Source organism: Saccostrea echinata, unplaced genomic scaffold (genome assembly GCF_033153115.1).
Source record: "Saccostrea echinata isolate AGI-Se365-2 ecotype Australia unplaced genomic scaffold, CSIRO_AGI_Sech_v1 ptg000014l, whole genome shotgun sequence".
In the NCBI taxonomy this organism is placed as follows: domain Eukaryota; kingdom Metazoa; phylum Mollusca; class Bivalvia; order Ostreida; family Ostreidae; genus Saccostrea; species Saccostrea echinata.
In genome coordinates, this window is record NW_026889763.1 from 15,983,586 (window position 1) to 15,994,516 (window position 10,931).

At 36.7% G+C, this 10,931-nt stretch overlaps 1 protein-coding gene across 2 annotated transcripts; it reads left to right on the forward strand.

Moving 5' to 3' along the window:
* The first annotated feature begins 203 nt into the window (after positions 1 to 203).
* Positions 204 to 6,909, forward strand: LOC133186833 (uncharacterized). 2 transcript variants are annotated; one of them, XM_061322180.1, is made up of 5 exons: positions 204 to 434; positions 1,928 to 2,144; positions 4,784 to 4,905; positions 5,546 to 5,634; positions 5,743 to 6,909. In XM_061322180.1, exons 1-5 carry the CDS (start codon positions 260 to 262, stop codon positions 6,502 to 6,504), a joined length of 1,365 nt encoding a protein of 454 aa, XP_061178164.1. In that variant the 5' UTR covers positions 204 to 259; the 3' UTR covers positions 6,505 to 6,909. The 2 variants fall into 2 exon arrangements, with proteins under 2 accessions (XP_061178164.1, XP_061178165.1); XM_061322181.1 differs by having other exon boundaries at positions 204 to 422.
* The last annotated feature ends 4,022 nt before the right edge of the window (positions 6,910 to 10,931 follow it).

Here is a 10,931-nt window from a genome sequence, read left to right on the forward strand (position 1 = left end):
AATAATTCAGAGAGTAACCTGGCGTGTTTTCCGCTTATGGTGGCGGAGTTTGGGTAGTAGGGGATAGCTGAAACAGCTCTACACATAATTATTAGGCGAATCTTTATATGACGTCACAATAAAGTTACGTCATAGTAAAATGTAGACGAAGGGAAAAACTTACGCTGTGTATAAAGATTGTTTACTCGTTGCTATGCTCGCTACCACGTTCATCAAAAACAAAATTTCATCCAAAAGCACTGATTGCTCCGGCAGAGCTATGGCTTACGGATTCCAAATGGACGGCATAACTCCTTATATGGGCAGCGATTTTGAGGTGAATCCAACCCTCTATGAACCTTGGGCAGATAGCGAGCAAATGGAGGATTTTCTGATCGAGAAGCTTGTAGGCCGAGTAATATTAGCAAGTATTCAGGACAAAGGTTATGGAATCAGTATGTGTTTATAAAATGTATTGATTTTATATCATTTTTACATATACGTGTAATTCTGTTACGAATTAATAGATTTTATTCATTAGAATATTTGTATTTTTTAAACTTGCTCTATTTTTGATTTTGTTTAGCCCAGGCTCCCCTTTATTATATTATACCATATTATAATTTTGAAGCTAAAAATTTTGTAAAAAAGTTAAAAATAAATGAATCATCATTCTCTGATAATCAACAATTTGGTCATATTTTAATGTCGTACAAGTGTTTTCAATGATATATAACAACGCAAGTATTATTCTTACAATAATTTTTTTATAGTTATAGAAATATTTTCTTTAAAATCTGCCTTTATAAGCTATCCACAGTTGGACACAAAAAGAAGACCACAACGTCGCAACGCTAACCCAAATAAATATGTTACTAAAAACTAAAATAAATTATTCCGGGACGGGGGTGCTTTGAACAAATGAAACCACTGCTAGGTACTTGAATTTTTATGAACAAATTGCAAGTTAAGCCCGAGAGTGAAAAATCCCCTTCTATACGTGTATATAAACTAACACCTGGCATATATATATATATATATAGAGAGAGAGAGAGAGAGAGATTTTAGGGACTTTACAGGCCCTCAGATCCGCAAGATCCGCGCGCTCTAGCGCTTTAATTATTATCTACTTAGTAATTAAATTTTAGGTGCCTGTGATGCAACAACTTTACAAGCATTTTATGATGAATGTAGTAAATCTCTGGTGTTCTTTACTGAGATCTACTTAAAGAGTCCCTTTATTTATATGCAAAATATAAAGTGAGGGAGGTAAGCCGGTAGAATGACCACACTACTTTGGAGTTGCTAGCATATAAAATTACTTATCGTGGTTTTCTGCATGTGTAAAATTTTGTACCCTATAGCCATAGTCCTCAGGACCATGCTCTGTACGCTACATAGGAATGACTACCTCAAATGATTTGATTTATCATGGCCTTGGTAGTGTCCTTGCCATTATCCGAAAGAATTCTTTTATTAAGATTTTTTCAATATACTGCTATATCCATGAAAACTGTGATCCCTTACTGGGGCCCCGCCCTATTTCTATTGTCAAAGAGTTTAGCAATTTGTAAAAATATACTTGTGAATGCTTGCACATTTTTAAATAATTAAATATGGCCCTTCGAATTCATATATACATGTATGTAAAAACTTATTGTGACCCCAGCTTAGCCATAAGATATGTTTTATGGTTGTTTTAAAGATTTTGAATCTACACGCAATAAGGCTCTTTTTTTAAGTTTTATCTTCTCTATTAACTAGGTGAATATTGATAAGAATACTTAAAAATAAGGTATCATTTTTAAACTTTAACGCAAGAAAGGAGCTTTGACATGCTCGGGGTGAAGTCACTAGTGGAAGCTTAGGCGATGTAGGTTTTTATACTTTTTATGTTACCAAGAAAAAACGTCACATAAAATTAACATATAGTTCGTCTCTCTAACAGCTAGTGAAGAAGACGGCCGACTGATGACACATGAGGAGGCCTCTAACGATCTCAAAAGAATCCAGTCTCCTAGCAACAATAAACAACGGAACGCGCACAATCAAAAACAGGAAAAAAGATCAAAGAAAGGAAGAAAAGAAGAAAAGGAATGCGGCGTCACCATAAAAACTCCCCATCCAATTTATCCACGTCTAAATTTATCACTACCCAATTTCAGGTACATGCATGATGTGTAAACCATCCACAGTGAATCCATAGTTAAAATACTATCTCGTCCTAGCGGAGATTCAATTTATATATATCTTTGACCGATGTCAGATTATTTTGTAGCTATTTCAAAGTTAGATGATAATAAGACATATAATGAAATATTTTCTCTAGACGTCGATCTGAGACAAGTTTTACCCCTCCCCCCCCCCAAAAAAAAACTCGGAAGAATAAGGTGTAGAAAATGAAAATTTAAATTAGTTCCAAAATGTCGCAGATGTTTGAGTATTCTTAGGTTAAAAAAAAAGAAATGAGGGGTTAATCAACATCTGAAATTTAAATCCTTTGAAAGGAAAACTTGTTCGCTTTCTTAATTGTACAACGATGTACTGTTTCACGGCCTATTCGCCCAGGTTCTTGAACTTAATATCAGGGGTAATCTCGTGTTTAACTCAGCATCCGTGGGCGAACTTGCTGAAACATCGTCGTTAAATATGCAAATTCGTCGATTATAGACAACCAGTCAGAAAGTTGGAACTCCTCAAATTTGAAAATAAGTTCCTTAGTTTGCTATATTTATACTAATATCGCGACTCCCATTAAAACGTGCGGATTTTGTTTTAAAACAAACAAGATGTGTTTGTGAAACACTGATGCCCCCATATGGCAGCTTATGGCGAAGGTTAAAGTTTGTCAAATGCAAGTCAAACTCCAGGTCAAGAGATCAAAAATGTTGGTACCCAAAAAGGGACTTGTCTCGAGGATTATACCTTTGAAATACGAAAGCCCTAGTATCAACCGTTGAAAAGTTATGGCGAAGGTTTAAGTTTTTTAAAAGTAAGTAAAATGGTAAGGTCAAGGTCAAATGGTGCCCAAGGGAAGGTCTTGTCACAAGTCAAATGTTATGGCCAAGGTTAAATTTTTTATAAGAAGGTCAGACTCCAAGGTCAATGTCAATGTCAAAATAGTTGGTATCCAAAGGAAGGCCTTGTCACAAGGAATACACATGTGAAGATGAAAGCCCTAACACAAACTGTTCAAAAGTTATGGCCAAGGTTAAAGTTTTTCAAAAGGAAATCAAACTCCAAAGTCAAAGGGTCAAATTTGTTGGTATCTAAAGAAAGGTCTTGTCACAAGGAATACACATGTGAAGTAAGAAAACCCTAGCAGTAATTGTTCAAAAGCTATGGCCAAGGTTAAAGGTTTTTTTTCAAAATTAAAGTAGGTTAAACCCTTCAAAAGTTATGGACAAGGTTAAAGTTTTTTCAACAGTGGGTCAAACCCCAAGGTCAAGGTCAAAGGGTCAAAGTTTTTGGTATCCAAAGAAAGGTCTTGGTACAAGAAATACATATATGAAGTTTGAAAAACCAAGCAGCAACTGTTTAAAAGTTATAACCAAGGTTAAAGTCTCATAAAATTTTGCAAAAGTGAGTCAAACTCAAAGGTCAAGGTCAAAAGGTCAAGTATTATGGTACCCAAGGAAAGGTCTTGTCACAAGAAATACAATTGTGAAGTATGAAAGCCATAGCTCCAACCAATCAAAAGTTACGGGCAAGGTTAAAGTTTTTGCCGACAAACAGACAGACAGCTAGACAGACAGACGGACGGACAGGGCAACAACTATATGCCCCCGAATCTTCGATTACGGGGGCATAAAAAAGACAAGCCGTACAAGTAACTGGCATCAAATACCAGTCAGGAATAATATAGTAGTACCTCTCTCAAACTGCTTACTGCACCGGTGAGTGGCAATCGGTGTATTAACTACGGAAAAGCGTTCGTCATTTGCCGAACATACATACGTAATGTAAACTGTAATTCGTTGATTTGCCATCGCGACTCTGTTCAGCAGCCAATCAAATGACTAGCGCATATTAATTTCATACGACGATATTTCAGCAAATTTTCCCACGGATGATGAGTAAATATAGGATCTTCCATGGTTTGTGTGGTTGGATAAATTATTTTCTATCCAACAAGTTTTGTGTCATTATCCCCGAGCCTTGGCGAGGAGAAAAAAACACACAACGAGTTGGATAAAAAAATCCTATTCAACCAAAAACCATGGGAGATTCTTTTCATCACATGTTTTACACATAGCTAATATATTGTAACAGGAAAGGAGAAAATGTATGGCTGGACCGGGAATCGAACCCAAACCATTACAATATGTTTTACACTGTTTATATATGAAAATCCACAATCTTTGACTCGATCGACACAAAGCCATTGTGACGTCAGAACCGGCGTGGATCCAAACGAGCTATATATCCAATGTATAAAGGAGTAAACATATGATAAAAGACGTGGGTATCCGACGATGCTTGTTCTCTGGCTCAAATAGTCCTTTTAATAAGTCTGATACAAATGAAGCTAAGAGCCACAACAATTTTGAATCTATATAACACATGTAAGGGCCTGCAATTTCGACTTCGTAGTAGACATATTATTCCTGCATTGGTAGCACAGACTTATCGACAGTTTGGATTTTCGGCGGACGGCTTTTCCTGCGTCACATCAAAGTCAAACATAATGTGTATTTTGCATCAAAGAATGTGTATGTTTTTAAAAAAAATGACTTGCTCTATATAAGGGCAAATTTCTAACAAATTTTCTGAAGGTATTTTTCCCCTTTAATTTCTGCATTAGGTATATGGTGATTAGTGAGGTGGAGTCCCGTGCGCGCGCAGTTCACGATTACTACGCCCATCAGTGGTATGGAGTAATGGAGGACAGGGTCCGTAGGTACGCAGACCTCATCAGAAGTTTAGGTAAACCTTTTTTTACAGTGTAATATTTCATCTGAAATTTCCTTGGAACTGAAAATTGTTATCATTTTTTTTTTGACAAATTTTATCTGAAACTCACACTTGATAAGGATAAGATCGTTTGATTCTGAAGGGGGGAGGCTAACAAATAAATGCATGTTTACCTTAATGCCCTCAAAGGACAGCATATTTATTTCCAAGATGACGAGATTAGAAATAAAAGAAGTAACTGTCAAACTTGAAAACACAATTTTGTGGGGTGATAAAGATCACCAGTCTTGGTTAGAACTCTTTCTTCTTTCTTTCTTTCTTTATTTATTTCTTTATGTATTTATTTATTTACTAGTATTTTGTTTATTTATTTATTTTTTGCTGGTGGAGAACATATTAATTATTTTCAAAGAAACAGATTTAATTATTTATTTCCGAAATTACTCTCTCCCCCACTTCAAAATCAAACCACTCTGAATATGACTATGCATTAAATCCTATAATATATAATTGATTTAGATAAATGCTCCCTCTAGAGGATTGAAGCTGGAAATACATGGCGTCTTTTTTTCCTTTGCTTTATATATTTTATATTCATATATACAGTTGGAATTCCTCCTTAATATGTACATGATGCATAAAAATATTTCAGAGAGAGAAAAAAGACTGGAGGAAAAATTACAACAAGCCTTAGACGAAATTCATCAACAGCAGAAGGAAAACGAGATCCTCAAGACTGAGGTATGAAATCTCTCTCGCTCTTTCTCACACCCACCCTTCCACCCACCCACATACACAAGACATTCACTGGATCAGTCTCTAGCATAATATTCATCTCTTACTTTCCAGATTGAAAATATAAAGAAGTCAAGGAAACAGAGAAGAAAGGACGCGAAATTGCGAAGAATAAGAGATTTACACGGGGAAGGTGAACTAACCGATCTAATGATGGATGATCAGAAAGAAGAGAAACATCACGAAGGAGAAGTAACGTGTAAAGATAGAAATAAAGATAAAGCATACAATCAGCAAAAGGGGGTCGGGAATGAAAATGGGGGAGTGGGGGAGGGCTCAAAGAAGAAGAAGAAAAATCGTAAACGAAGAAAGAGTAGAGCGGAAACAAATGGTGGATCAGGGTCAGATTTATTAGACCCCCGTGTAGAAAGTACAGAAAAGGCTAACATATGTAATAAGAACCAGCAATATGATGTCAGGAAACCGGAAATCGATTCGTTGATGGAGACTGTCATCAAAAATAATAATAAAGAAAACAGAGGATTAGAAAGTGAAAAATCACGGTCCGTTGGACCTGAGAAAGAGTTGGCCACCAGAGACCAAAAATGCAGTTCAGAGCAACTAAAGACAATGGAGGCTGTTATTAGTAAGATGATAGAAAAACTGTCTAAAACGACAGTGACAGGAAGAGTGAACGACGAGGAGAAAGAGGGAACATTTTACTCAGGGGAACCTGTTCAAGCCACTTTTGAGAAGTCAGAAAGTAAACCGAAAGGTCTATGTACTTCAAAGAAATTGCAAACCGGAAATGGAGATGAAAATGCCACAGAGGCAGGAAATGTGGATGAAAATATGGCGACTGCGTTGTATGAGTGATAATGAATTTAACGGATTTTTTTCTATAGTGTATTGCTGCTGCTTTATAGAACAAAAGATTTTTTTAAATCAAGTAATATATTTCTCTAAGTGTATAATTTAATTAATTCATTTGATCATCCTTTTAATCACTTTTTTCATTCCTTGCTTAATTTCAACTAAGGAAATGTATAAAGTTTATAATGGTTCTAAGTTAATAAAATAATTTTCGATGATTCTGTAGGCATTTATTTTTATGTAGGCGTTCCCTTTAGATGTGACGTTACGTTATATCGCTGTGACGTCACAAGTTACATTTTATTGAAAAATGTAATTACCTTTTTTATATTGAAAAATGCAATAACCTTTAGTATATATAGAAATTGCCCAACAATATTTGAATTAAACTAACAAGTTTCAATTTTTTTATTTTATTTTATTTTTTTTTAAATTTACAAAAGTCGGTGTCTTTCAGCATTGAATTATTATTTTTTGAAAGATGTAAGTCTCATAACTGCAACAGTATGTGCAAACAAATTGAATAACGTACGTTTTAATTCAATGCTTATATATACATTTTTTAACCCCCTGCCTTGTCTGTAAATGTCATTAATATTTCAAAATCCCTGCAGTATCCTTCGGGTAAGTTACAATTAATGGAGAAACCATTACAACAGCTACTATCGTCAACCTGTTCAATCTGAGAATGAATTTTGATTTTTGAGTATGACTTTGTACGGCATTTACCGTTTGTGACGTCAAAATCATACTTTATATTGGTGTGTAAATCACACAGATTTGTCACGTAGGCATATTTCATGAAGTGCATTAATGTTAAAAAGTTCACTGGGAAATGAGTTTGGTTGGTCACGGGATCAAATCCTGTGAAGCTGCGAATTGAAACGAAACACTCGCATATCAAAAATATTTCTGCTGTAAGTATTTGAAGACGATGACGTGAATGATTTTGGCAAGGATGCTTCGCCAGAAGCCATTTGTCATTTATTGACAAAAAAGAAAAAAAAGAAGAAGCCGACAGCGTATTGACGACTATTTTAATATAATAGTACCAGCATATTCCCCAGATGAGTTCTCACATTTTCGAATGCGTAGAGAGACTTTCGAGGCGATCACAAATGAATACTAGCTGCAGAGCTACAGTTCTGCAGCTAAAATAAATGCTAGAATAGACAATTGAATAAATGCAGTACTCGGGCTTTTTACAACAGATCTTAAATTCCTTTTATATAGAAGATTTTGTGAATGTTCCCTTTAAAAAAATATAACAAACAAATAATTTACAAAGTTATCAAATTCTGATCTTAGATTTTTTGTGGAAAAGGCTGCAGCAGATCGCTAGACTTTGCATTGAAACATTTTATACAGGTGATTTTCTTATGTTAGTAATAATTTAAAATACATGTATACCTGTCTACAGACTTCCTCAACTTGCAGGAGAAAGTCCTGTCAGGGGCTAAAAAAACTTGGGTCGTGTCTTCGAAGGCGAAGACAATTTCAGGAGGGAGGAATGTAATGGTTTGGGTCATGGATATCGGCCTGGGTACATGTAGCTCAGTCGGTAGAGCACCTGACTAGTGATGTAGGGGACCCTGGCTCGATTACCGGTTCAGCCGTACACTTTCTCCTTTCCTCTTACAGATTTGGTGCCCTGACCAGGATGTGACAGTAGGTGAAAGACCTGCTGAGGGAAGAGCCTGGGTTGGTGTCGACGGGGGTCAAAGGCCTTTAAGGAGGGAGGAATGTGGCAGTCAGACAGGTTCGATCGCCGGTGGCCAGATAGTTCAGTTGGTAGAGCACTTGATTGGAGATTCAGGGGGTCCGGGTTCGAATCCCGGTCTGGCCCGTCTCATTTTTCTCCTTTCCTGTTACATTTGGTGCCGTGTCATGCCCTGGAATTGACAGGTGAAAGACCTGCCAGGGAAGAGCCTGGGTTGTTGTCTTCGGGCGGGGGGGGGGGGGGGGGTCGAAGACCTTTTTCGGGGACCGAAGACATTTAGGGAAGGGGGAATGTGGCGGTCAGACGAGTTGTATCGCCAGTGGCCAGATTGCTCAGATGGTAAAGCACCTGACTGGAGATTCAGGGGCCGGGTCTGGTCCGTTGCATTTTTCTCCTCTCCTAATACAGGTGAAAGAACTATAAGAGAAGAGTCTGTCTAAGGGACGAGGATATCTAAAGAGGGAAGAATGTGGTGAATGTGGTGGTCAGCGCTAGTGGACTTAGGGGGGGCTTTTTTATTTAACCCAAATCAATTTTTGTGTCTTGTTTTTTTTTCCCTTTTTGTTAGATGTTTGGAGCTTCCAGAGGTTTCGCCAACTGGCCCTGGGCTTTGTCTTGGTACCACTAGTACTGGGTTCCTTTAAGGCGGTCTCCAGACCCCCAGCCTGTTGCCTTCTCTCTTTTTAAAGAAATACTGAACCCACCACTGGTCAGGCAGGTTCGTTCGATGGCCAGATAGAGCACCTGTTTAGAATTTTGAAAGCATATTTGACTTCAGGCCCCAAGACCATAAACTGAGAACAGACTTAAGTCAAAATTTCAAACCAATATAACTTTTGAAAATAATTTCGATAATGAAATAAAATTTTCATCTTATGTTTTAATTGGAACATTATACAAACCTGCAAATTTTTAAGTATGTGTGTTAAATAAAACACAAGATATTCAAAATCAAAATTTTTACTTAAGTTTGTTCTCAGTTTATGGTCTCGAGGCCTGGTCTGGTCCCTCGAAGTTCCTGTCACTCTTCTAAGGGAGTTTTAATATTGTAACAGGAAATAAAACTATAAAAAATAAAAATCATAAAAGGGCCAACCTCATTCTGGACTCCAGTCTTAAAGCCTTATAAACCTCAAACACTGAAGTTTGAGGATAACGGACTCCTGAATGACATTGGGCCGATTATGCATTTTGTTTGTATATAGCACGGGATCTTTGGCTATGCAAGTGAGAGGACACGTCAAACATAACAACTCTTTAAATCCTTGAGCTTGGTCGGTGTGACCCAAGTCGAATTTCTATTTACACGAAATGACTCTAGGATATTACATATTCCAAATGCCTTCAAGATCTGAGGACCATTCCTCACCAGAGCGGCTCACAGGTGTTGGGGAGTGGAGATGTTACCCAACCTGTATAACATGCAAGCAAGACAGTTACATTTCAGCTTTCCACTCTTTATTAAATTAAACACTCCATTTTTAAATATTTATAATTGCAATAAATAATTTTACACACTATACTTAACATTCTAATAGATATTCCTACTTATAATATGAAATATTTTAACCTGTAAATAAAAAGAGCCACCTGAAAATATTATAATTTTACAAAAAAAAAAAAAAAAAAAAAAAAAAAACCGCGCAAGTCTACAAAACGATCTCACCTGTATAACATGCAACTAAGAAAGTCACAATTCAGCTTTCCACTGAAATCGCGTCTGTCCTGGCCGCCTGTTTTATGCCTGAAGTCGTACATCCCCATATTTGTTATTCCTCCAAAATTTACAATAACTACTTTTAATTTGAATTTTAATTACTATTATTCTCTCCTCCAACACTTTTTAATTTCCTAATGCACTTAAAAAAAATCATTTCCAATCTTTTGCATAATCTTTAAATTTTTTATTTGTTTCAGCTAATTTATACCAACAACTGCCCTCTGGTCACTTCAATACTACTGGTTGCTCCTTCATTCTAACCAAATATATCTTTTGATAAACAAGTAATTAAACAACCGCATTCCAATGAATTATTTTCTTGGAACTGTACAGTTTAAACATGTTAAAAGGTCAAACCCTAGTGGCCAGCATCTATGTTTATTTTTATCTTCAGAGCTAATCATTTTCTTGGAACCGTACAGGTTAAAAGGTCAAACCCTAGTGGTCAGCATCTATGTTTATTTTTATCTTCAGAGCTCGTATCTGTTAACTCTCTCCGCCAAATAGTGCCAATACACCAAAAATATGTAACTTTCTTATTTTTATGCATTTTGTTATGATAGCTCTACCAACTGAGCTATCTTGTCACCGCCGATCGAACACGCCTGACCGCCATAGTCATAATAGAAACTGCTGATGACTATAATTTGACCTCCAAAGGCACCCTCTCAGTGGCGGATCCAGGGTTCTTGAAAGGGGGCAACCAGTTGGGGGGGCGGATGTTGGTTCAGGAGATGAAGCCCCGGACGCTCTCGGGTTTTAGGAGGTTTATGGAACTTTTTTTTTACTTATTTTAATTTAGCTTTATTTTAGGTATAATTATTGCAATATCCCACACCAAAAGAATTGATTTATTAATCTTATGTATATTTTTGGTCACAAAAGGGGGCGAGACTCCTGGACCCCCTCTGAATCCGCCAGCCCCCCCCCCCCCTTTTTAAATCATTTCAAGAACGACTTAACAATTTCAGCTCTTCATTCAATTGCGCA